The sequence below is a fragment of the Aedes albopictus genome, chromosome 3 (assembly GCF_035046485.1).
Source record: "Aedes albopictus strain Foshan chromosome 3, AalbF5, whole genome shotgun sequence".
Taxonomy (NCBI): domain Eukaryota; kingdom Metazoa; phylum Arthropoda; class Insecta; order Diptera; family Culicidae; genus Aedes; species Aedes albopictus.
This window is the reverse complement of record NC_085138.1, coordinates 257,208,787-257,235,185: the sequence shown is the minus strand read 5'-3', so window position 1 is coordinate 257,235,185 and position 26,399 is coordinate 257,208,787. Positions and strand designations below refer to the sequence as shown.

At 35.6% G+C, this 26,399-nt stretch overlaps 1 protein-coding gene across 10 annotated transcripts in view; it reads right to left on the bottom strand.

The window, feature by feature from the left end:
* The window catches only part of LOC109422356 (heterogeneous nuclear ribonucleoprotein L), a 946,335-nt gene that overhangs the window by 500,130 nt on the left and 419,806 nt on the right, over positions 1–26,399 (bottom strand). For all 10 annotated transcript variants that reach the window (XM_062860356.1, XM_062860355.1, XM_062860359.1 and 7 more), the window contains exon 3: positions 24,848–24,964. In XM_062860356.1, coding sequence (XP_062716340.1) covers positions 24,848–24,964 — 117 coding nt within the window. The remainder of the gene's footprint in view (positions 1–24,847; positions 24,965–26,399) is intronic.

The window sequence follows — 26,399 nt, the reverse complement described above, 5'->3', positions numbered from 1 at the left end:
GTAATTCTCGAGAAAATCGTCGGAGCAATTTGTGTTACTTTCTGGAAATTGCTGCTACAATTTTTATGGTAACTTAACTTCTGCATGAATCCTTGGAAAATCTGAGAAACTCAAAACAAATATTGCCGAAGGCTTCTAGCCTTTTCCTTGGCTTATTTAAATTTTTCAAAATTTCGAGCGAACAAGAATTGAAGAAATCAAAATAAAATGCTGGAATAATTCTTAACCCTAGTCGTGACCTTATTCATTATGACCGAGCCGTCAGCTAGTGCGAGAAGGTGGTTTTAGGAAGTTGCAGAAATTCTTGAGAGAATATTCGAAGAATTGGACAAGAAGTTCTGGAGCTACCTTTGGAGGAATTGAAAAAAAATAAAATGTTCAATTATCAATTACAGAGAAACCTAAGCCGCCATTCTTGGACAAATCAGCGACGAATCTGCGAGAAATTCTGAGTGAAATTGCTGAGGTAATTCTTGGAAGAAATTTTAAAGAATTTCCGGAAAATCTCGTTTGAATTTTAAGAAGAAGTCTCAGTTATTTTTTTTTTGAGAAAATCGAAAAAAAAACTAACATAGAAATACTCAGACGAAATCTTGAAGGTAAAGTATTCCTTCCTAAAGTTTTAAAAGAATGTCTGACAAACCTACGATGGGACTAAAAATAATTCATTGGATTGATTTCGTTGTTGTTTCACACCGAATTTTCGACCAGAATCTACAAATGATCTCATTATTCTTGGTAGGCTTCTAAGCTAAGTGTTCTATGAAAACAGTAATTAACTATGTAACGTTGCCATTTGATATTGAAATAATTTCAAAATGCGAATATTTAAGACAATGTTTCCCAAAATTTGTTGGAGCTATCGCTCTATTTCAACAGGAGAAAATAGTCTTTGCCACCCTAAGTTTAATCTGTTGAACAGTTAGTTTTCGTTGGAAAAGTGTGTTTAAAATAAGGAATCTGAAATTCAGTTTTGGAATATCAACTATAATTTGATTTTTTTTCAGAAAACTACAGAAAAAAAGGAAACTTAAAAACCCTGGAAAATTGTCATTGTTGGTTTCATTGCAATATTAACCCTCCTTCAGCGTGCCTGTCTGGGTCATATTGGCCCCAACATCCTACTAGGGTTAAAGGGTTGCGACTATTCATTACCTTTAGGAAAAATTGTTCGCCGGGTTGGAGTTTTCGTCTCCCAATTTAGAGTTCTCAAATGTTTACCCCCTTCGATGCGATTTTCGCCCCAGATTGTTATCAAAATCAGCTTTTCACCATGTTTTGAAAAGTGGAAAAATATAAGAACTTTGAAAGTTTCAAAGCTATTAAAAGTTTGAAATAAAAATTTATAAGTTTTGAAAGATACTTCCGAGCTTCAGTTAAAACTCGTTAAGAGATTTCCAGGGATTTTCAAAAGGTTTCGGGGCGTTCCACGAAAACTCAGAGGGTTTTATGAGAGTTCCATGCTGTAACGTGGACATTCCTGGAGGGATTCAGGAGCGCTCCAAAGGTCTTGAGAGTTGTTGCTGGGAGTTTCGTGGAGTTTCAAGAGCGTTCCAGAGGATATCTTCCTGATATCACCTGAAACCCTGAAACTCTTGGAACGGCTTTGAATCCCCCAGAAACCCCTTATAGCCCTTAAAGACTTTCAAAAAAAAAAACAATTAAAACGCCTTAACCCTCGAGCGATCGCGTTGTTGTATTTTGTACAACACGTTGAAAAAATCTCGCTTTTGGTACTCAGCATTAGCGTGGTGCTGACGCAGATAGTCAACCGCGCGAGTTACGGAAGGTTAATAGCCAAAAGGCGTATAAAACGCCTTAAGACGCGTTAAAATTGCCCTGTAACCTCTTGGAAGCCCCAAGGACCTGAAACCCCCTTTTGAAACCTTTCTATGTGTCACAGATTTGTAACAAATAATTGAAAAAAAAATGTCGGAGACCGTGGCGCAGTGGTCACACTTTCGATTCATAAGCGGATGGTCATGGGTTCGATCCCAATGCTGCGGCTGACAACTGACCCTCTTCTGAGCATATGCTCTAACGGACCGGGAAACCTGCATACCGGCTAACGGCAACTCATAATGGTCTCCCAATCAGACTGAAAAAAGAACAAGGAGCCACACATCAACATCCTTGTGCTCATCATTCTACCATGGACAGGGTAGAAAAGTGAAAGCAGCGCAAAGGCAATCAGTTCGATATAGTAGAATTAGAATAGAATACACTTAGGCGCTGTACAAAGTGTAAGTACAGCTGCCAATTGAAATCACTTACACAGTGCCCTACTGGACAAAAGAGTTGTAAACTAGGCTAAGTGATTAAGAATTGAAAAATAATAATGTAATGCTAAAAAATTAATGAGTTGCTTCTTGACCTTCCTTTTCTAAAGGTTTTGGGAAACTTTTACAAAAAAAAATAATATTGATTTCGTGAGAATTACACATACTCAGTCATACCAAAACAAGACGAAGGACGCGAAGGAAGCGAGAATTGCTTCCAAATGTGAAATGAACACTTGAGCCTCTCTTGTCTCGTTTCCCAGTGCCTGAGATTGCCCCTCCTAGACCGGTATGGGAGGATTTCACCCACATACCACTTCCACAGCGCGGTAGTTTGTCCGTTTCACCACTAGTGTCACCCAAAAGGGGCCTCGTTCTAGTAACACAGACGGGAAAGTAGACGACAATGACGACCACCGGCCTACGGAGATATTCCTCGAAAAATGTGCCAGGGGTGGATGTAAGGAAATTTCCCGGACCAACACAAGTAAAGCGATTTGTATTAGTTTGTCATCGTGAATAGTGAACAGGATAAGAACCCGGCATGCAAGAGAAGCCAAAGAAGCACCGTTCTGGAAGAACAGGAAGTAATTTCTATTCATGCTAAAGGTAACAGCCACATCGCCAGCCAAGACTACCTCAGGGTAGGCCTGCCTGTCATACTCGCTTACCTTCAAGTCGATCTTGCTCTGGATTTTCCACTGACTGACTGACTGGCTGCCTGTGCTAGGCACAATTTTCACTGCTGGAGCATATTGTATACATCAAAAATCCGGCGCAAAGTTGTCTGCCCGGAAACGAACGAACGTCTCCCTGGATAGGCAGTGACATTAGTCAGCCTGGGTAATCGTCACGTTTGTATCCATTTCCGCTTGGAAGGATTCGCTCAGGTAAATCTATGTAGGTAGGAACGACGACGAAGGAGTAGTAGGGTAAATGTACCAATAGGGATGCAATTAATAGCTCCTTGTAGTGAAATTATTGAATAAAGGGGATATTGCTACACAATAAAAAGTCTGTAAACGTTATTCGGTAGTTTGTTTATTTAAATTTGCAAGGAAAAATGTAAAAACATCGTTTATTTCAGTTTTTTGTAATAAACCGTTTGCATTAATTCCTATAGAGGCGCATCCCATTGAATTCTTATGGGACCCACCACTATAGGGGCAAAGGAGCAAAAATAAAATAAGAAAATAATTGTTCAAATAGGTTTCCGAGAAATCTTGAACACAAAACTGAATCAATCTCATTAATCAAGTATAACGCATTAAAAATATCATTTGCGAGCTTTTCGGTCGAAATAGTGCTTAATTACCCCTACCACCACTATTGGTACTACCTCGACTAAGGGAGCATTTACCCTAGCAACCTAGCCAGATGTTGCCAGAACAATCAGTGATGGATTTTCCGGTTCCAGAAATAATAACAGGAATGCGCCGCCGTGGCATTTGTGTCTGTCACCGGCTCAGGCTGATTCTGCTCCGTATCTTTCGAAATTGTTACATATTTTCTAGGAATGTTGATCCCCTCCCTGGCGGCGTTCTCCCAATTCCAATCATTTCGAAGAATTATGCTAAGATGCTTACTCTGGTTTGCCTATGAGAATCGGGGAGCTTCAACAACTTGACATACCCCGTAATAGCCAGCAAAGGAAACCTAATAAAAAATCTCAAAACAATACCATAGAATTACCTCATACTGTAACATTACAGTACAGATTATCATGATAACTATACAAAAAAAAATAATACGCAGCATACGGTGCATCACAAATACACATTTTGGATTGTTCTAAATAGTATCATATCAATAAAAAAAATGTAACAATACGTTCAGGCCCGGATTTAAGGGGGGGGGGGGGGGGGGGGCAAAGGGGGCAAGTACCCCGGGCCCCTCGATTAGGGGGGCCCCCAAGAATCCATAAGCACTATATATTTTGCTCAACGAATCCATAAAAATGCTCACCAAAGACAATTATATTTATTATATGTTCTAGAGTTGTTAAAATTGGGTTCTTTAAGGGTATCCAGATTGTTTATAATCTGAAATCGAAATCCAAAATTTTATAATTTTGAGAGCATTGGAACTATTTGCAGATTGGATTCAAAGTTTTGGTGGGATTTCTTTTTTTTTGTATGAGCTGCAATTCTAAAGTTATAAGACTGTTTTGACAATTTATGTTTTGAAACAAAGAAATTTTGATCCTTTGATTAAACTGAAAAACAATATTTTAATTGCTTATCAATTCAATTGTTTTGAGGCTACTTGATTGTAGCAAATTCAGCTCTAGAGATATATTACAGTATTCAACAATTTAGTAAAACGAAGTTTTTCATTTATTTTGGTATACGCGAGTTTTTCCAAAACCCCTTTGAAAGTTCTTGTTGAGATCATAAGAAAAACTTATGTATGTACTTATTTACGTTAAAATTACTGCACAAAAGCGTCTCTAAACAGAGTGCGTTAAAAGATCTTAAACAATGCTTGTAGTCTTGATTTCAGAATATGATCGTATAATTCTGAATACAACTACTTAATATCCATCTGCACAAGTTCATTGAGGACAGATGTTATCATGGGAAACAGAAGATAATGATTCCTGGAAAATTCGGGTTAGTTTTGAAAATCTAGTTTCAAGAAACATCTCGGAACAGTGGTTTTACATGTCTGTTTCACTGTTTTTTTTTAGAATTTATTGTCAAAGTTGCTCATTGGCGTACTAACTCTGTTCAATCAGAATCTCAAAATATTCGTAGAATATTGCAATCCTAATGCACACTTCTTCACATTCCTAGGTATTAAAATGAACGCTAGGTTCTAGAATTGCATAAATCTTATGAATTCGAATGAATGTTTAAAATATATGTGATACCTATCTAAATAAGATGTCATTTACGCTGTAAATTTGAATGTAGTATCGTGCTGATTTAGCAAAAATATTAAAATAAATGTTTTTTTTTTCTTTATTTGAATAATATGTCGTCATTTTTGAGAACTGCATTGTTAAAACTACACTTTTATAGGACATCGGTAGTAAGTAATATTCGGCCTGAATATTTCCTACAATAATACTATATCATTGAAAATAATGCAAAATAAATGATAAAATAATAATTTGAATGAACAAAATAGTTGTGTGACTTAGTATTTTTCCTGAACCGCAAAAAAACATTAAAAATATAAAAAAAACGAATAATACCCAACATTGTAAACAAAGAGTAAACTCTTCAAAATCTTGCTTTTGGGGGCCCACTTTATAGGGTTTGCCCCGGGCCGCCCGACTCCAAATCCGGCACTGAATACGTTTTATAGTTATCATATCGCTTTATCTTTCTATACAATAGAGTGTATTGTTAAATTACCATACAAAAACCATATATTTCTATGTTGGCAATAACACGTATGCAATACCATTGTGCAAAGTACAGAAATTATTATCCGGAAAAAAGTATTCTTTTCTAGGTTAGTCCATGCGTACATAATTGCGTGTTCCACCGGAAAGGGCCATTAACCATCCCGAAAAGTCCCATCGTTCATATTTCACTCACATATATTTCATAACAGTCTCCTTCCACTTTCTGTCCTATTCACCGCTATCGCATATTCCACTATGGGTTAAAAAGTCGAATTGCACCTAATATCCTTCTTCAAAAAATTATAACTCGAATACAGTTTGTTGGATTGAAATGATGTCTTTGAAGATGTAGAAAGCTGACTTCTAGCCTCAAAATTTTCCAAGTAGCACACGTAGTCAAAGGCTTCTAACTATTTTTACTCGAACTTTTATTTTCCATCGATTTTCATAACAAGCAAAGCAAACGATGTTTTATATCAACAACAGATTCTACGTGCAGGTTCTAACTAAAATGTATGCATATTTCTTTCCTACGTCTAACCATACTTAAGTCACAGCAAATAAAAAAAAAGAAAAATAGATGGGACCTTGTAAAATGTTATTCGAGATTTTTGTTTCCTTTTTTACAGTTTTTATCAAAAAAGGATCGATTATTTCTCACCGTCGCGAATAACAATATATAAAAGTTTCATTTTTTTTAATTCGTTGTAACTTAAGGCGAAACTGGAAGCATTTCTTCATTTTTTTGAATTTTTGATTTTTTTTTTAAATAACAAAGCATTATTTTCAAAATCGGTTTTCGTGCACATGTGATGGAAAAAGTTTCCATTTTTTCAGAAACCATTTTTTTGTGAGTTTTTATTCAAAAGTGGTTTCTGCGAAAACGAAAAACATTTTCCATCACGAAAAAAAATCAGGAGATACCTTGGTCCATACTCTACATGTGCACGAAAACCGATTTTGAAAATATTGCTTCGTTATTTTATAAAAAAAAATCAACAACCAAAAAGTGAGGAAATGGATCCAGTTTCGCCTTAAGTATGACTGAAAGTAGGGAAATAATATTCATAGTTATGTCATTGGAACTTGTACGTTAAATCTATAAAATCTATAAATAAAAATCTTAAAAATGGTTAGTGTGAACGTTATAGTTCAATAAATATTCCTATTAATCATATGTTCTACATACCAGGTATGTCGCAGATAGGGAATTTTTCTTATTACCGAGCGGGTTTGGGCCGCAGGGTCTCAGATTTTCATGAAACTTTTTCCACAGGCAGGGCTCATGGATGTATGAAGAAAAAAATAAGGAAAATTCAGGGTCGCCTATTTTCCCGGAAAACTCAGGTGGAAATTTTTTTGTTTTCCCTTGACACTACTTACTTTGAAAAATCATTCAACTCCAGAACGAAGCATCGTAGAAACAAAGTTTTTTTTTTAGAAAATGAAAGCAAATTTTCTCAGAAATCCAAAAAAATATGAACTGGAAAAAGTTTCCCTTTTTACGGTTGAGAAAATTCGTAAAGAAAAGCCGGAAAAACTATGCCCGAACTCGTGGAAAATTTTCGAAAAAATATTTTTGAGAAGGTTATTTTATAAGCTTTAATCGCTGAAATATTTGGAATGCACTTTTTTTTCGTTTTTGAGTTATGGCCAATTTTGTTGAAAAATGTCCAAATGTGCCTTAAAGCCTTTTCTTTGAAAAATCATAACTCAAGAACGAAGCATCGTAGAAACAAAGTTTTTTAATGAAAATGAAATCAAATTTTCTCAGGAATCCAAATAAATATGAAATGGAAGAAGTTTTCCACAAAATTTTTCACCGTTGAGAAAATTCATAAAGAAAAGCCGGAAAAACTATGTCCGAACTCGTTGAAAATTTTGAAAAAAATATTTTTGAGAAGGTAATTTCATAAGCTTTGATCGCTGAAATTTTTGGAATGCACTTAATTTTCGTTCCTGAGTTATGGCAAATTTTGTGAAAAATGACCATATAATATAGGCTTACATGGTCATTTTCACATAATTGACCATAACTCAGTAACGAGAAAAAAGTATATTCCAAAAATTTCAGCGATCAAAGCTTATAAAATTACATTCAAAAATATTTTTTCGAAAATTTTCCACAAGTTCGGGCATAGTTTTTCGGCTTTTCTTTACGAATTTTCTCAACTGTGGAAAATTTTGCGGGAAACTTTTTCCAGTTCATATTTTTTTTTAATTCTGAGAAAATTTGCTTTCATTTTCTAAAAAAAAACTTTGTTTCGACGATGCTTCGTTCTTGAGTTATGATTTTTCAAAGTAGTGTCAGGGGAAAACAAAAAATTTCCACCTGAGTTTTCCGGAAAAATAGGCGGCCCTGAATTTTCCTCAATTTTGTTTTTGTTCATATATCCATAAGCCCTGCCTGTGGAAAAAGTTTCATGAAAATCTGAGACCCTTCGGCCCAATTTGTACGATAATACAAAAATGCCCATAGTCAAAATATCTTCTAGGAGTTCCAAAAAACGTGCTATCATCATTTGGGAAGCAAATTAAAATTTCGGTCTACTGACTCATTCGGCCTAATAAACATCAGCCTAACAACCCATTCAAAAAACAACGCAGTCCATAAAACTTAAGTGGAATTTTTAGATTTGCCAAAGCAGCTATTGCTTTTAAACATAATATAAGCTAAAAACTTATCATATAGTTGAAATAGTGACTCAATAACAGAAAAAGTAACCTAGGCTGGTATCCCGTAAAGCGAAACTGGATGAAATTGCTCGTTTTTTTTATTTTAGTTTTTTTTTATTAAGACGAAACAGAATGCATCTCCTCATTTCTTAGCATTTGATTTTTTAAATAAATAAAGAAGCAATATTTTCAAAAACGGTTTTTACATTAAAATAGGGTAAGCATCAAGGTATCTTCTGATTTTTTTCCCTGGAGGAATATGTTTTCTTATTTTTGAACGAAATTAAAGAAAAAATGTTTTATATTTTTTAGTCGTGGTTGAAATTCACAAATAAAAACAAATAAAGAGAGGTTTCTAGAAAACTTGTAACATTTTCCAACAGGAATAAAAAAAAACTTCAGGAAATACCTTGATCCTTGCTCTAACTGTGTGTTAGGCTGTGGCTTTTTTTTTTTTTGAAAGGTGTTGGAAGACCGCAAAGTGATCCGACGTCTGTGTAAAAAGTTATACCCTAGGTAAAGTTAGGCAAGATGGTATTGTTCTTTTTCCAGTACATGTAAAGGAATAATATCAATAATGAAATCTCAATACTTCGCCTCACTTTGCCTAGGGTATAACTTCTTTCACAGCCGTCAGATCACTTCACGATCTTCGACAAAGTTCTTTGGCATATAGTCACCTACAAAAATACCAAAGGGTTTATTCATTGAACGCTTGCAGCGTCACCTAGCGGCAAAATTCGAAAACTTAAAATTTCTGCAAACATTTGGCCAAGTTTTCCCATACAAACTTCAAGCGTTTTGAGTGCCCCCTTAGGCTTAATCGATTTTGCTCAAAATTTGATCGTAGATTCTGGGAGTCCAAAACAACTGATTCAGGAGGTAAGACTTAGCATTTTTTCGAAATTTTTGTTTTTCATATAAGTGTGGGTCACCCTACTGGGCATAGTGTATCATTGTACTTGCCTCACAATATACAAATTCATGCAATGGCAGGCAAAGGAAGCCCTTCAATTAATAACTGTCGAAGTGATAAAAGAACACTAAGTTGAAGAGAGGCAGGCCAAGTCCCAATGGGAACGTAGAGCCAAAAAGAAGAAGAAGAATAAAAACATTATAACACCATAACACAATATGATATAAACTTGATATAATTTTCTAGTCGGGTATAGGTACAAAAATACAGGAAAAATTCAGAAGTTGAGAAAACATTACAAAAAATAGTTTTTTTTTATGAGTTTGTATGATAAATATCATTTTCCTAAAAATCACCCTGGCGAAACCTCTAAATGTTTTGTTTTTTTTTTTTAATTCGAAATGCTCTATAAAAATGTTGCAAATATGTTGCAAATAGTCCAAGGCCACCATGTAGCCGTGGAAACTTATTGAAATTTCTGAAAAACAAACTCGCTTTTTGTGCTATTAGGGAGCGTCCATAAATTACGTCACGCTTTAAGGGGGAGGGGGGGGGGGGTTCAGTAAAGTGTGACAACCCATACAAAAATTTCAAAGGTCTCATACAAAAAGTGTGACATAGGGGGGAGGGGGGATTGAAAATGGGCAATTTTTTCGTGACGTAATTTATGGACGCTCCCTTATTTATGAAAAGAATTTTGCTTCAGCAAGTTTTTTTGCCATAATATTATGAACAATTCCCTGAATTTCTAAGATTTTTTTTGGTGATATTGAAAAAAAATGATAAAAATTCTTTAAAAATCTAATGCATAATTTTCTGTGCAATATGTATCTACAAAAACTCACTGCAAAAATTCTTGAAAAATTTTGCGTTAAATTTACTGTGATATTTCTGACGTTGTTTTTGGGACGAATATTGAATTTATTTCTAAAAAAACCTTAAGAATTTCCAAAACAACTCTTTCAGAATAATTTTAGAAGAATGTTTGAATAAATTATTAAGATTATTTTTATTGGAGTCAAAAAATATGTTATGCCTATTATAAAATAAAATACGTGAAAACCCGATTTTGTCAGCCCTGGTTGCATTTTAGGCTAACAAATTTCTGTAGAAATTTCTAGAGGAGGTTCCGGATAAACCCCTTCAGTATTCTTTGACGAAATCCCTATTGCAATCTTCGAAGCAATCTCCACATGCATTTCTAGAGGAATTCCTAGAAACATTCCAGGAGTTATTCCTAAAATAATTGTTAGAGGAATTCCTATTTGAATATCTAGGGAGATCCCTGTTGGGATTCCAGATGAAACTTCTGGTGAAATCCACGAGAAAATCACTGAAAAACGTTCTGGGAGACAGGGATGGGAACACTCACTTGGAAAGAGCTACTTTCACTTGCAGTTTTCTCAACTCAGAAGCGTGCAATCAAGAAACAATGTATGGGCGACTTTTACCTTGTGGTTTCGTCTAAAACATTACCGAATAAAGTACGGGTCGCACAAGCATTCCGAAGTCGTGAAGGAGCTGCGAAGGCAACTCTCCACGAGGTGAATGTAAATTACACTCACCTCGTGGAGAGTCGCTTTCACAGCTCTGTCACGACCTTGAGATTCGTGTGCGACCCGTACTTTATTCGGCAAAGTTTTAGACGAAATCAAAAGGCAAAATTCGCCCATACATCGTTTCTTGATTGCACGCTTCTGAGCTGAGAAAATAGCAAGTGAATGTAACTCGTTGCAAGTGAGTGTTCCCATCCCTGTCTCCCAGAACGTTTTTCAGTGATTTTCTCGTGGATTTCACCAGAAGTTTCATCTGGAATCCCAACAGGGATCTCCCTAGATATTCAAATAGGAATTCCTCTAACAATTATTTTAGGAATAACTCCTGGAATGTTTCTAGGAATTCCTCTAGAAATGCATGTGGAGATTGCTTCGAAGATTGCAATAGGGATTTCGTCAAAGAATACTGAAGGGGTTTATCCGGAACCTCCTCTAGAAATTTCTACAGAAATTTGTTAGCCTAAAATGCAACCAGGGCTGACAAAATCGGGTTTTCACGTATTTTATTTTATAATAGGCATAACATATTTTTTGACTCCAATAAAAATAATCTTAATAATTTATTCAAACATTCTTCTAAAATTATTCTGAAAGAGTTGTTTTGGAAATTCTTAAGGTTTTTTTAGAAATAAATTCAATATTCGTCCCAAAAACAACGTCAGAAATATCACAGTAAATTTAACGCAAAATTTTTCAAGAATTTTTGCAGTGAGTTTTTGTAGATACATATTGCACAGAAAATTATGCATTAGATTTTTAAAGAATTTTTATCATTTTTTTTCAATATCACCAAAAAAAATCTTAGAAATTCAGGGAATTGTTCATAATATTATGGCAAAAAAACTTGCTGAAGCAAAATTCTTTTCATAAATAAGGGAGCGTCCATAAATTACGTCACGAAAAAATTGCCCATTTTCAATCCCCCCTCCCCCCTATGTCACACTTTTTGTATGAGACCTTTGAAATTTTTGTATGGGTTGTCACACTTTACTGAACCCCCCCCCCTCCCCCTTAAAGCGTGACGTAATTTATGGACGCTCCCTAATAGCACAAAAAGCGAGTTTGTTTTTCAGAAATTTCAATAAGTTTCCACGGCTACATGGTGGCCTTGGACTATTTGCAACATATTTGCAACATTTTTATAGAGCATTTCGAATTAAAAAAAAAAAAACAAAACATTTAGAGGTTTCGCCAGGGTGATTTTTAGGAAAATGATATTTATCATACAAACTCATAAAAAAAAACTATTTTTTGTAATGTTTTCTCAACTTCTGAATTTTTCCTGTATTTTTGTACCTATACCCGACTAGAAAATTATATCAAGTTTATATCATATTGTGTTATGGTGTTATAATGTTTTTATTCTTCTTTTTCTTTTTGGCTCTACGTTCCCATTGGGACTTGGCCTGCCTCTCTTCAACTTAGTGTTCTTTTATCACTTCGACAGTTATTAATTGAAGGGCTTCCTTTGCCTGCCATTGCATGAATTTGTATATTGTGAGGCAAGTACAATGATACACTATGCCCAGTAGGGTGACCCACACTTATATGAAAAACAAAAATTTCGAAAAAATGCTAAGTCTTACCTCCTGAATCAGTTGTTTTGGACTCCCAGAATCTACGATCAAATTTTGAGCAAAATCGATTAAGCCTAAGGGGGCACTCAAAACGCTTGAAGTTTGTATGGGAAAACTTGGCCAAATGTTTGCAGAAATTTTAAGTTTTCGAATTTTGCCGCTAGGTGACGCTGCAAGCGTTCAATGAATAAACCCTTTGGTATTTTTGTAGGTGACTATATGCCAAAGAACTTTGTCGAAGATCGTGAAGTGATCTGACGGCTGTGAAAGAAGTTATACCCTAGGCAAAGTGAGGCGAAGTATTGAGATTTCATTATTGATATTATTCCTTTACATGTACTGGAAAAAGAACAATACCATCTTGCCTAACTTTACCTAGGGTATAACTTTTTACACAGACGTCGGATCACTTTGCGGTCTTCCAACACCTTTCAAAAAAAAAAAAAAGCCACAGCCTAACACACAGTTAGAGCAAGGATCAAGGTATTTCCTGAAGTTTTTTTTTATTCCTGTTGGAAAATGTTACAAGTTTTCTAGAAACCTCTCTTTATTTGTTTTTATTTGTGAATTTCAACCACGACTAAAAAATATAAAACATTTTTTCTTTAATTTCGTTCAAAAATAAGAAAACATATTCCTCCAGGGAAAAAAATCAGAAGATACCTTGATGCTTACCCTATTTTAATGTAAAAACCGTTTTTGAAAATATTGCTTCTTTATTTATTTAAAAAATCAAATGCTAAGAAATGAGGAGATGCATTCTGTTTCGTCTTAATAAAAAAAAACTAAAATAAAAAAAACGAGCAATTTCATCCAGTTTCGCTTTACGGGATACCAGCCTAGGTTACTTTTTCTGTTATTGAGTCACTATTTCAACTATATGATAAGTTTTTAGCTTATATTATGTTTAAAAGCAATAGCTGCTTTGGCAAATCTAAAAATTCCACTTAAGTTTTATGGACTGCTTTGTTTTTTGAATTGGTTGTTAGGCTGATCTTTATTAGGCCGAATGAGTCAGTAGTCCGAAATTTTAATTTGCTTCCCAAATGATGATAGCACGTTTTTTGGAACTCCTAGAAGGTATTTTGACTATGGGCATTTTTTTATTATCGTACAAATTGGGCCGAAGGGTCTCAGATTTTCATGAAACTTTTTCCACAGGCAGGGCTTATGGATATATGAACAAAAACAAAATTGAGGAAAATTCAGGGCCGCCTATTTTTCCGGAAAACTCAGGTGGAAATTTTTTGTTTTCCCCTGACACTACTTTAAAAAATCATAACTCAAGAACGAAGCATCGTCGAAACAAAGTTTTTTTTTAGAAAATGAAAGCAAATTTTCTCAGAATTCAAAAAAAAAACCTGAATTAATCCACCTATGGTGAACAGAACCCTTCTTACACTTATTAACATTATTGTTGTATTATTATGTATGTTGTTGTTGTTTGAGGATGTTGTAGCTTTCATTTGATGCTAAGAGAAACCGAATCGGATCGGTTGACAGACGGCAGAGAAATTTATTATGATACATTTTATCAAAAATCTCTCAATAGCGTAAATTGTATTAATCCTAAGTACAAAGTACTCCTTGAAAGATATCTCGGAAACAAAATGTCCAAACGGAATGAAATTCAAAAGCGTTCTTCTAGGATGCAGTAGCTTTCGTTTGGGACCTTAAGAACCCAAATCGGTTGATAGACAGCTGAGAAATTTATGGTGATACACTTTGTCAAAAATATCTAAAATAATTAAGTTGTACTACTCCCTAGCACTCTTTGAAAGATATCTCGGTAACCGAACGTCCAATCAAAATAAAATTCAATAGCGTTCTACTAGGATGTAGTAGCTTTCATTTGCTTCCAAGAGAACTCAAATCGGTCTACAGACGGCTGAGAACCGTGGGTGACATTTTTTTGTAACATACATACACTGTGTGAAGAATTAGCAATAAGTTAAAATTCACAAATACAAAGAAAAAAAAAAACATACATACACACACACACACACACACACACATACACACACACGCACATACAGACATTTGCTCAATTCGTCAAGCTGAGTTGATTGGTATATGTGACTCGGCCCTGCGGGCCTCGGATCGAAAGTCGGTTTTCCAAGCGGTATTTATACCCTTCTTATGGGTGTAAGAAGGGTAAAAAGGCTTTTGCTACATACATTCAATGATATTTTTGCTACTGTTTATTAAGCTCAAATATTACAAAGAGATAGTAGCTTTTATGTATTTGATGCAATTGCATTTTCATGCAGAGCTCCTTGAGAAACCAAATTTGATCATAAAAAAGGCTTTTCCTACATACATTCCGTGATATTTTTGCTACTGTTTATTAAGCTCAAATATTACAAAGAGATAGTAGCTTTTATGTATTTGATGCAATTGCATTTTCATGTATAACTAACTTGTGTAACCAAATATGATCATAAAAAATCTGTTGACAAACGGCTGAGAAATGTATTATGATACATTTTATCAAAAATCTCTCAAAAGCGTAAATTTCATTACTCCTTAGTACTCGTGGAAAGATATCTCAGAAACAAAATGTCCAAACGGCATGAAATTTAATAGCATACTACTTGGATGCTGTAGCTTTCATTTGATGCTGAGAGAACTCAAATCGATTGACACACGGCTGATTCATTTATTATGAAGCATTTTGTCAAAGACCTCTTAAAAAGTTAAGTTGTATTACTCCAAAGTACTCCCCGAAAGATATCTCGGTTACAAAATGTCCAATCGGAATGAAATTCAAAAGCGTTCTTCTAGGGTGCAGTAGCTTTCGTTTCGAGCCTTAAGAACCCGATTCGGTTGATAGACGGCTGAGAAATTTATGGTGATACACTTTGTCAAAAATATCTAAAATAATTAAGTTGTACTACTCCCTAGCACTCTTTGAAAGATATCTCGGTAACCGAACGTCCAATCAAAAAAAAATTCAATAGCGTTCTACTAGGATGTAGTAGCTTTCGTTTGGGACCTTAAGAACCTAAATCGGTTGATAGACGGCTGAGAAATTTATGGTGATACACTTTGTCAAAAATATCTAAAATAATTAAGTTGTACTACTCCCTAGCACTCTTTGAAAGATATCGCGGTAACCGAACGTCCAATCAAAAAAAAATTCAATAGCGTTCTACTAGGATGTAGTAGCTTTCGTTTGGAGCCTTAAGAACCCAAATCGGTTGATAGACGGCTGAGAAATTTATGGTGATACACTTTGTCAAAAATATCTAAAATAATTAAGTTGTACTACTCCCTAGCACTCTTTGAAAGATATCTCGGTAACCGAACGTCCAATCAAAATAAAATTCAATAGCGTTCTACTAGGATGTAGTAGCTTTCATTTGCTTCCAAGAGAACTCAAATCGGTCTACAGACGGCTGAGAACCGTGGGTGACATTTTTTTGTAACATACATACACACACACACACACACACACACACATACACACACACGCACATACAGACATTTGCTCAATTCGTCGAGCTGAGTTGATTGGTATATGTGACTCGGCCCTGCGGGCCTCGGATCGAAAGTCGGTTTTCCAAGCGGTATTTATACCCTTCTTATGGGTGTAAGAAGGGTAATAAAAAGGCTTTTCCTACATACATTCCGTGATATTTTTGCTACTGTTTATTAAGCTCAAATATTACAAAGAGATAGTAGCTTTTATGTATTTGATGCAATTGCATTTTCATGTATAACTAACTTGTGTAACCAAATATGATCATAAAAAATCTGTTGACAAACGGCTGAGAAATGTATTATGATACATTTTATCAAAAATCTCTCAAAAGCGTAAATTTCATTACTCCTTAGTACTCGTGGAAAGATATCTCAGAAACAAAATGTCCAAACGGCATGAAATTTAATAGCATACTACTTGGATGCTGTAGCTTTCATTTGATGCTGAGAGAACTCAAATCGATTGACACACGGCTGATTCATTTATTATGAAGCATTTTGTCAAAGACCTCTTAAAAAGTTAAGTTGTATTACTCCAAAGTACTCCCCGAAAGATATCTCGGTTACAAAATGTCCAATCGGAATGAAATTCAAAAGCGTTCTTCTAGGGTGCAGTAGCTTTCGTTTCGAGCCTTAAGAACCCGATTCGGTTGATAGACGGCTGAGAAATTTATGGTGATACACTTTGTCAAAAATATCTAAAATAATTAAGTTGTACTACTCCCTAGCACTCTTTGAAAGATATCTCGGTAACCGAACGTCCAATCAAAAAAAAATTCAATAGCGTTCTACTAGGATGTAGTAGCTTTCGTTTGGGGCCTTAAGAACCTAAATCGGTTGATAGACGGCTGAGAAATTTATGGTGATACACTTTGTCAAAAATATCTAAAATAATTAAGTTGTACTACTCCCTAGCACTCTTTGAAAGATATCGCGGTAACCGAACGTCCAATCAAAAAAAAATTCAATAGCGTTCTACTAGGATGTAGTAGCTTTCGTTTGGGGCCTTAAGAACCCAAATCGGTTGATAGACGGCTGAGAAATTTATGGTGATACACTTTGTCAAAAATATCTAAAATAATTAAGTTGTACTACTCCCTAGCACTCTTTGAAAGATATCTCGGTAACCGAACGTCCAATCAAAATAAAATTCAATAGCGTTCTACTAGGATGTAGTAGCTTTCATTTGCTTCCAAGAGAACTCAAATCGGTCTACAGACGGCTGAGAACCGTGGGTGACATTTTTTTGTAACATACATACACACACACACACACACACACATACACACACACGCACATACAGACATTTGCTCAATTCGTCGAGCTGAGTTGATTGGTATATGTGACTCGGCCCTGCGGGCCTCGGATCGAAAGTCGGTTTTCCAAGCGGTATTTATACCCTTCTTATGGGTGTAAGAAGGGTAATAAAAAGGCTTTTCCTACATACATTCCGTGATATTTTTGCTACTGTTTATTAAGCTCAAATATTACAAAGAGATAGTAGCTTTTATGTATTTGATGCAATTGCATTTTCATGTATAACTAACTTGTGTAACCAAATATGATCATAAAAAATCTGTTGACAAACGGCTGAGAAATGTATTATGATACATTTTATCAAAAATCTCTCAAAAGCGTAAATTTCATTACTCCTTAGTACTCGTGGAAAGATATCTCAGAAACAAAATGTCCAAACGGCATGAAATTTAATAGCATACTACTTGGATGCTGTAGCTTTCATTTGATGCTGAGAGAACTCAAATCGATTGACACACGGCTGATTCATTTATTATGAAGCATTTTGTCAAAGACCTCTTAAAAAGTTAAGTTGTATTACTCCAAAGTACTCCCCGAAAGATATCTCGGTTACAAAATGTCCAATCGGAATGAAATTCAAAAGCGTTCTTCTAGGGTGCAGTAGCTTTCGTTTCGAGCCTTAAGAACCCGATTCGGTTGATAGACGGCTGAGAAATTTATGGTGATACACTTTGTCAAAAATATCTAAAATAATTAAGTTGTACTACTCCCTAGCACTCTTTGAAAGATATCTCGGTAACCGAACGTCCAATCAAAAAAAATTCAATAGCGTTCTACTAGGATGTAGTAGCTTTCGTTTGGGGCCTTAAGAACCTAAATCGGTTGATAGACGGCTGAGAAATTTATGGTGATACACTTTGTCAAAAATATCTAAAATAATTAAGTTGTACTACTCCCTAGCACTCTTTGAAAGATATCTCGGTAACCGAACGTCCAATCAAAATAAAATTCAATAGCGTTCTACTAGGATGTAGTAGCTTTCATTTGCTTCCAAGAGAACTCAAATCGGTCTACAGACGGCTGAGAACCGTGAGTGACATTTTTTTGTAACATACATACACACACACACATACACACACACGCACATACAGACATTTGCTCAATTCGTCGAGCTGAGTTGATTGGTATATGTGACTCGGCCCTGCGGGCCTCGGATCGAAAGTCGGTTTTCCAAGCGGTATTTATACCCTTCTTATGGGTGTAAGAAGGGTAAAAATATGAGCTGGAAAAAGTTTCCCGCAAAATTTTCCACAGTTGAGAAAATTCGTAAAGAAAAGCCGAAAAACTATGCCCGAACTTGTGGAAAATTTTCGAAAAAATATTTTTGAGAATGTAATTTTATAAGCTTTGATCGCTGAAATTTTTGGAATGTACTTTTTTCTTGTTACTGAGTTATGGTCAATTATGTGAAAATGATCATGTAAGCCTATATTATATGGTCATTTTTTACAAAATTTGCCATAACTCAGGAACGAAAATTAAGTGCATTCCAAAAATTTCAGCGATCCAAGCTTATGAAATTACCTTCTCAAAAATTTTTTTTTCAAAATTTCGGAGTTCGGACATAGTTTTTCCGGCTTTTCTTTATGAATTTTCTCAACGGTGAAAAATTTTGTGGAAAACTTTTTCTATTTCATATTTTTTTGGATTCCTGAGAAAATTTGATTTCAACTTCAACTTAAAAAACTTTGTTTCTACGATGCTTCGTTCTTGAGTTATAATTTTTCAAAGAAAAGGCTTTAAGGCACATTTGGACATTTTTCAACAAAATTGGCCATAACTCAAAAACGAAAAAAAGTGCATTCCAAAAATTTCAGCGATCAAAGCTTATAAAATAACCTTCTCAAAAATATTTTTTCGAAAATTTTCCACGAGTTCGGGCATAGTTTTTCCGGCTTTTCTTTACGAATTTTCTCAACTGTAAAAAGGGAAACTTTTTCCAGTTCATATTTTTTTTTGGATTTCTGAGAAAATTTGCTTTTATTTTCTAGAAAAAACTTTGTTTCTACGATGCTTCGTTCTTGAGTTATGATTTTTCAAAGTAAGTAGTGTCAGGGAAAACAAAAAAAATCCACCTGAGTTTTCCGGGAAAATAGATGACCCTGAACTTTTCTCATTTTTTTTGTTCATACATCCATGAGCCCTGCCTGTGGAAAAAGTTTCATGAAAATTTGAGACTTTCCGGCCCAAACCCGAAAATAATAGGAATATTTATTGAACTATAACGTTCACACTAATAATTTTTAAGATTTTTATATATAGATTTTATAGATTTAACGTACAAGTTCCAATGAAAAAACTATGAATATTATTTCCCTACTTTCAGTCTTAAGTTACAACGAATTAAAAAAATAAGAAAAAAATGGATTTTTTATATGTTGTTATTCGCGACGGTGAGAAATGATTGATCCTGTTTTGATAAATGACACGAATGCCACAATAATGGTAAAGTGTCGTTAATAAATAGTAATAATAAAAATGTTTTGATAAAAACTGTAAAACATTAAACAAAAATCTCGAATAACATTTTACAAGGCCCCATCTATTTTTCTTTTTTTTTATTTGCTGTGAATTAAGTATGGTTAGACGTAGGAAACAAATATGCATATTTTTTAGTTAGAACCTGCACGTAGAATCTGTTTTTGATATAAAATATCTGAAATATCGTTTGCTTGCTTGTTATGAAAATCGACGAAAAATAAAATTTCGAGCAAAAATAGTTAGAAGCCTTTGACTACGTGTGCTACCTGGAAAATTTTGAGGCTAGAAGTCAACTTTCTACATCTTCAAAGACATCATTTCAATCCAACAAACTGTATTCGAGTTATAATTTTTTGAAGAAGGATATTAGGTGCAATTCGACTTTTTAACCCATAGTGGAATATGCGATAGCGGTGAATAGGACAGAAAGTGGAGGGAGACTGTTATGAAATATATGTGAGTGAAATATGAACGATGGGACTTTTCGGGATGGTTAATGGCCCTTTCCGGTGGAACACGCAATTATGTACGCATGGACTAACCTAGAAAAGAATACTTTTTTCCGGATAATAATTTCTGTACTTTGCACAATGGTATTGCATACGTGTTATTGCCAACATAGAAATATATGGTTTTTGTATGGTAATTTAACAATACACTCTATTGTATAGAAAGATAAAGCGATATGATAACTATAAAACGTATTGTTACAATTTTTTTTTATTGATATGATACTATTTAGAACAATCTAAAATGTGTATTTGTGATGCACCGTATGCTGCGTGTTATTATTTTTTGTATAGTTATCATGATAATCTATACTGTAATGTTACAGTATGAGGTTTCTATGGTACTGTTTTGAGATTTTTTATTAGGTTTCCTTTGCTGGCTATTACGGGGTATGTCAAGTTGTTGAAGCTCCCCGATTCTCATAGGCAAGCCAGAGTAAGCATCTTAGCATAATTCTTCAAAATGATTGGAATTGGGAGAACGCTATCCACTTCAGCCCACACCCCTCTGCCAGGGAGGGGATCAACATTCCTAGAAAATATGTAACAATTTCGAAAGATACGGAGCAGAATCAGCCTGAGCCGGTGACAGACACAAATGCCACGGCGGCGCATTCCTGTTATTATTTCTGGAACCGGAAAATCACTGAAAAACGTTCTGGGAGACAGGGATGGGAACACTCACTTGCAACGAGTTACATTCACTTGCTATTTTCTCAGCTCAGAAGCGTGCAATCAAGAAACGATGTATGGGCGAATTTTGCCTTTTGATTTCGTCTAAAACTTTGCCGAATAAAGTACGGGTCGCACACGAATCTCAAGGTCGTGACAGAGCTGTGAAAGCGACTCTCCACGAGGTGAGTGTAATTTACATTCACCTCGTGGAGAGTTGCCTTCGCAGCTCCTTCACGACTTCGGAATGCTTGTGCGACCCGTACTTTATTCGGTAATGTTTTAGACGAAACCACAAGGTAAAAGTCGCCCATACATTGTTTCTTGATTGCACGCTTCTGAGTTGAGAAAACTGCAAGTGAAAGTAGCTCTTTCCAAGTGAGTGTTCCCATCCTTGCTGGGAAATTTGGAGGAATTCTCGGAGAAATACCTGCAGAAATGGCTTGATAAATTCTAGTATAAATTCTGGAATAACTCTCAGCAAGAAATTGTAGAATAATGTCTGCAGGAATTTCGGTAGAAATCACATGAGAAATTCCTTAAGCAATACCAAGAGATATTCCTGAAACAATATCACAAGGAAAATGTGGAGCAATTTCGAGAGAAAACCCCTAAAAATTCATAGAAAGTCTTCAGAAGATCCTGGAGGAATACCGACAGTAATTCTTAAAACAGCACCAACAGAAATTTCTGGAAGAGCCCCAGTAGCAATTCCTGGAAGTATCGCGCAACAATAATTTCTGGATGGATCCCATCATGAATTCTTAAAAGCTTTCCAATAGTAATTATTGGAGAATTAAAAAAATGTATGAACGACGTCCAAGTATTTCTGGGGAATCCCTTGAGGCATCTCAGGAAAGATAAAGCAAATTAGCATGAGCATTAGCATTAGCATTTAGCAAGTCGCACAAATTCGTAGGTGGTACAGCCCTGGATCGCTGTTATGAGGGTTGCATCTTTACTGTCCGTCATCAAAGCACAAAGATTTGGGACTAATCTCTGACTCTTAGACAAGATTGACGCAATCCTCCAACGGTCGAGTGCTGTCCTGGCCACGTCCTTGCGACAGCTGAGGGATGGGGAAGGAAGATTAGTTGGACACCTATGAAAGTACATAGAGACCTCTACATTCTTTCAGGCCTAGGCGTCACGGGAATTTGGATGTTAGTGGAAGGGTAAAGTTCAAAGGAAACGTTTGGTCAACGTTCAGGTGCACGCAATATTTTTGGTTGAAGCCTGGTTCCTTTCCTAATTCCTTGTTGGGTGTTCGATTCCAAATCACTGCCGAAGGGAATTTGCACTGTTTGGACACTTTTCAAACCGTATTTGCACCTTATTTTTCACTTTTTTCAGCACGAAAATCAAACACGAGTTCGAAGCACTTCTGCGCGGTGTACAATCGAACAAAATCAACCATCTCAGGAAAGATAAAGCAAATTTTGTAAAAAAAAAAACGAGGAATTTTTTAAAGGAAGAGTATTTACGAATGTTATCAATTTTGTTGCCCGATTTCGATTTTCGACAAATAGTGTTGTTGAAAAGATATAAAAAGCAAAGACCCCACAGAGAAACTCAACTCCCTACACACACTCACTTTCTACTCATAATTATGATACACGATCTGATTACGACAAATGAAGTTCAGTCGGCAATAAATTCAGGAGTATTTCCACCCGAAAAATCTGATATCAGTTATTCCACAGGCACAGCACAATTCTTACGGTGGTGGTTAACCTTTGCGGAAGCAAAATTGAAGAACACATGACATTATATTATAGTATGACACGGCTCTGCTCACGACTTTGACTCGGTAGATAACACCACAGAGACATTTATTTTTGACATCTAGTCAGGTCGGGGTGGCACGCCATCCATTTTTGCCAACATAATCACACTTCGGTGCCGTGATCCTCCACACCAACACCATGAGGAGAGGATGGGCCCTCTCCTATTTATCCAAGAAAGAACGAAGGGGGCTCCAGTTCCTAGTACCGATAACGAGAAAAAATCATGTCAAGTGATGATGTTTTTCATAAGGGACAAAGGATTATATCGTCACGTTACGTTTTTTGCCTACATTTAGGGACGGCCAGGCCAAGGCATGGCTGTGCGCCACTTGATGTTCCGCATGACTGACAAGTGACGATTTGGGGAAAGATAATGCTGCATGGGATGGTGTTTTGATATGGTGAGGGTTTGTCACTATGAGTGGGTTTACGAGTGAGCGAGTTTTGCTGTGGTGTAGAGGGTAGGTGCGCGTTTTCGAAACAAAAAAGCCAGGGGTTCGAATTTGGATCCGTACAGTTTATGAGTTTTTTTTTTCATGAAACTAAAACAGCAAAACTAACAAACATTAAACAATATGATTTTCAGACAAACGAGAAATGTACTGGCCATGTCCTTGCTACTTGTGTAGGTAATCAAATTTCTTAAGAAAAAGATTTAGAAAAAGTTGAAATTAGATTGCACTGTAATGGCAAAAAATAGCGATAAGTCCAACATTAACATGCATGAGAAAATTTCATCAGTAAGAATCATATCCTAATTTCAGGTTATTTTTTTCATTCTCTTGTTCAATTTAAAAACCATTTGACAGGATTCAACTAATGAATACGAAGGAAGCATTATTCCCGGCTTCATCCCATTGCATCCGTAACTTCGCAGTCCGCGCGTTCTGGTCTAATTCGCTTAGGACACAATTGCTTCAATCCAATAAGTGTCGCTCTCAACGTCATCGACGGACGGGACAGCAAGTCGATTACGACGCGAGCGAGCATTCGAACATTCGAATTTCCTTACACATGGCTGCCGAAATCAGGTAGGTACTAGTGTTCGAGGAAAAAAGAATCGCAATCATCCTCGTCGTTGTCACCGACCGGCACTGACTCTGACTGTCTCCCACGAGAATGTGAATAATGTCCGTTCCGCGTAATGGACTTAAGGGACGTTCGAATCAAGAAGGAACTGGAGTGATCCATCTACGGGTGAGACTGAACCTTTCAACATGAATATTTTCCACTTCAACTTGATATTGAAAAAAAATATTGTATAGATTGTGCTGATTTTCTATTGCATAAATTATTTGTAGTATAATGTTTTCTATTAATTTATGCATGACTTAAAGAAATTTAAAAATATCTGAATAAGCTTCCACAATTTTTTATTCATAAAATACCAAAATGGTTACCAAAAGTAACCAAAGTAGTTACCGATCAGAAGATTCTTACAAAGATATAACATAATTATAACAAACTTTGATATTTATAACTGATTATGATAGAATTCTGTTTAAAAGCATTGCTTTTTATAACATATTATAGCACAATTATATCACATTATGATGTAGTGTAGTTGTGATAGTTTAGAATTCATAAAAAATGTTACAAAGTGGTATCTAAATATGATACAAACTAGTCATATTTAAACTAAAACCGAAGACTACTTTATCAAGAAGACATGCAACTCTGTCATTTTCCGATACTAACAGCAAGCGCCACCGACGGCACCGCCGCCTGGTGAGTTAAGGTGGTACGTTTGTGTAAAAGTGTAAGAGTGTATTGGTGCGAGTATGAAAATTTACACACACTATCAAAAATAGTGCCACCTTTATCCGGGGTGGCGCTGCTAGCAGTGACTCCCGATTTTCAGCAGTGCTGCAAGTCTTCTTGATACTGTGGTCTTCGCTAAAACTTAAATTTCGTTTTGTTATAATTTAATTGTTATAATTTTTGTAGTTATTTTAATATTATCCTCCATCTAGTTTTATAACGTAATAAATTACATGAAAACATCATATTACAATATAATACAAACATGATACAATTTATAGTAGAGTTTTCAAACAGCAAAGAAATTGAGCGTAGTTTGATTTGATACAAATACGAACTAACAGAAGGAACATTTATTGAAATCGTCCAGTTACGTCTACTGATTAGCAGGAGACTGAATTTTCTCTTTGGACAGTCACTTGAGAAGACTGATGTACCATTCCTACGCTATATAACAGGTAAAAGAATTATTACTCACCACTGTAATCGGATAGACTGGATTGATGATGGTGAAGAGCAGGATATGGTTGGGCCGGGTTGCTACCTCGCGCTTCCGCCGAGGTTCGTCTGTGACGTTGATGTTGTTGTTGTTGTTCTGCAAAGAGGGAAGGAAAAAAAGACCTACGAATTAATACCTTGTTAACGCTTCGGAAGAGCAAAAGCCTAAAGCCTAAGCCCCCCGAGTTTCTTCCGACATGGACATGATGTAATCGATTTTCTTTTCTTTTTGTGGAAAATCCCTTCCGGAAAAGTGTGTAGTTATGTATACACAACTCAACTATAACAACGTGATGTGGCGTGTTTAATGCCTCCGAATTGGAATTAGTTTTGTAAATGGGTTATTTTTTTTATTTATGGGATGAGCTGTCTGACAACTGGTGGCGTGGTAGCAAGCAGTAGTTTTCGTTTACGTGTTTCGACTTCTTTGGTTCAGGTAATCGCGTCAAGAAGAAGCGAATAAGTCTTCCGAAAGATCATCATTAGGGTACATCGGGGCAAGTTGAAACAGCGGATTAACATGATGTTTTCTATTGATGATAAACAATTTGATTGCCATAACACATAGTTTTTGATTCAAACAACCTTTCAGCGAAGGATAAATTTCCAAATTTAATTGAAATCTACTTCAAAACTTCGCGTTTCATCTTGCCCCACCCGTTTCACCTTCCCCGGTGTACCTTAATAGCCAAACTAGGAGCACAGTGCCGTTACTAATCTTATATTTATAAATTAGTATAAAATGTAAAACGTAACGAATTTAAATATAATATTACTAGATTTGTAGTGAATTTTATGTATGTAATGCATCAAAATAACTTAATTGTAACAAATTCAGTATTGCAAAAGTTTGTGCTCAAAGAAATATTTTTGAAAGGTTTTCGAATTGATTAAGAATTAAAATCATAGAAGAGATAAAACATTTGATGGAACATAGAAATATAAAAATAATAACAAAACTATGAAACGGGCTCACCAATCATCATACTCATTTGTAAAATATTGACATTGTTATAAAAATTCTAAATTCTGAAATAAAGAGTGTTACTTGAAAAGTTTCCGATTTTTGTTGTGATTATATCTCAATTTGCTATATTTATGCTTCAATTGGAGGGAACTTTTTTAGATTTTTTGTAATTTTGATAGCTAACGGTACATGTTTTAAACTAACCGTCGACGGGTAGAGATCTAAAAAATTAGGGTTTTTTGATTACCCAGCGTCACAACTGGTTGTCCTATTAAAACTCTGCCCCAGTGAGTTATGAACTGGATCAGCATCCGCTCTTTTCTCTGGAGGTGTCTTTCAGCATAGTACACCGTTGCAGAGATATTGATAACCCTCTTCCGCCGAAGAAAAAAAAAACATGTAAAATATTTACCATTTTAACGATTGCTGGATCAACGCTAACACGACGAAGATAAACCATGCCGTCAAAACTAAAAACAAAGCAGAATAACGAGATTCCTGTGTTCTTCCCGAAAATGAAGAATCTAAATTTATCGCCCTTTCTCTGCTGCATCAATATTTTATG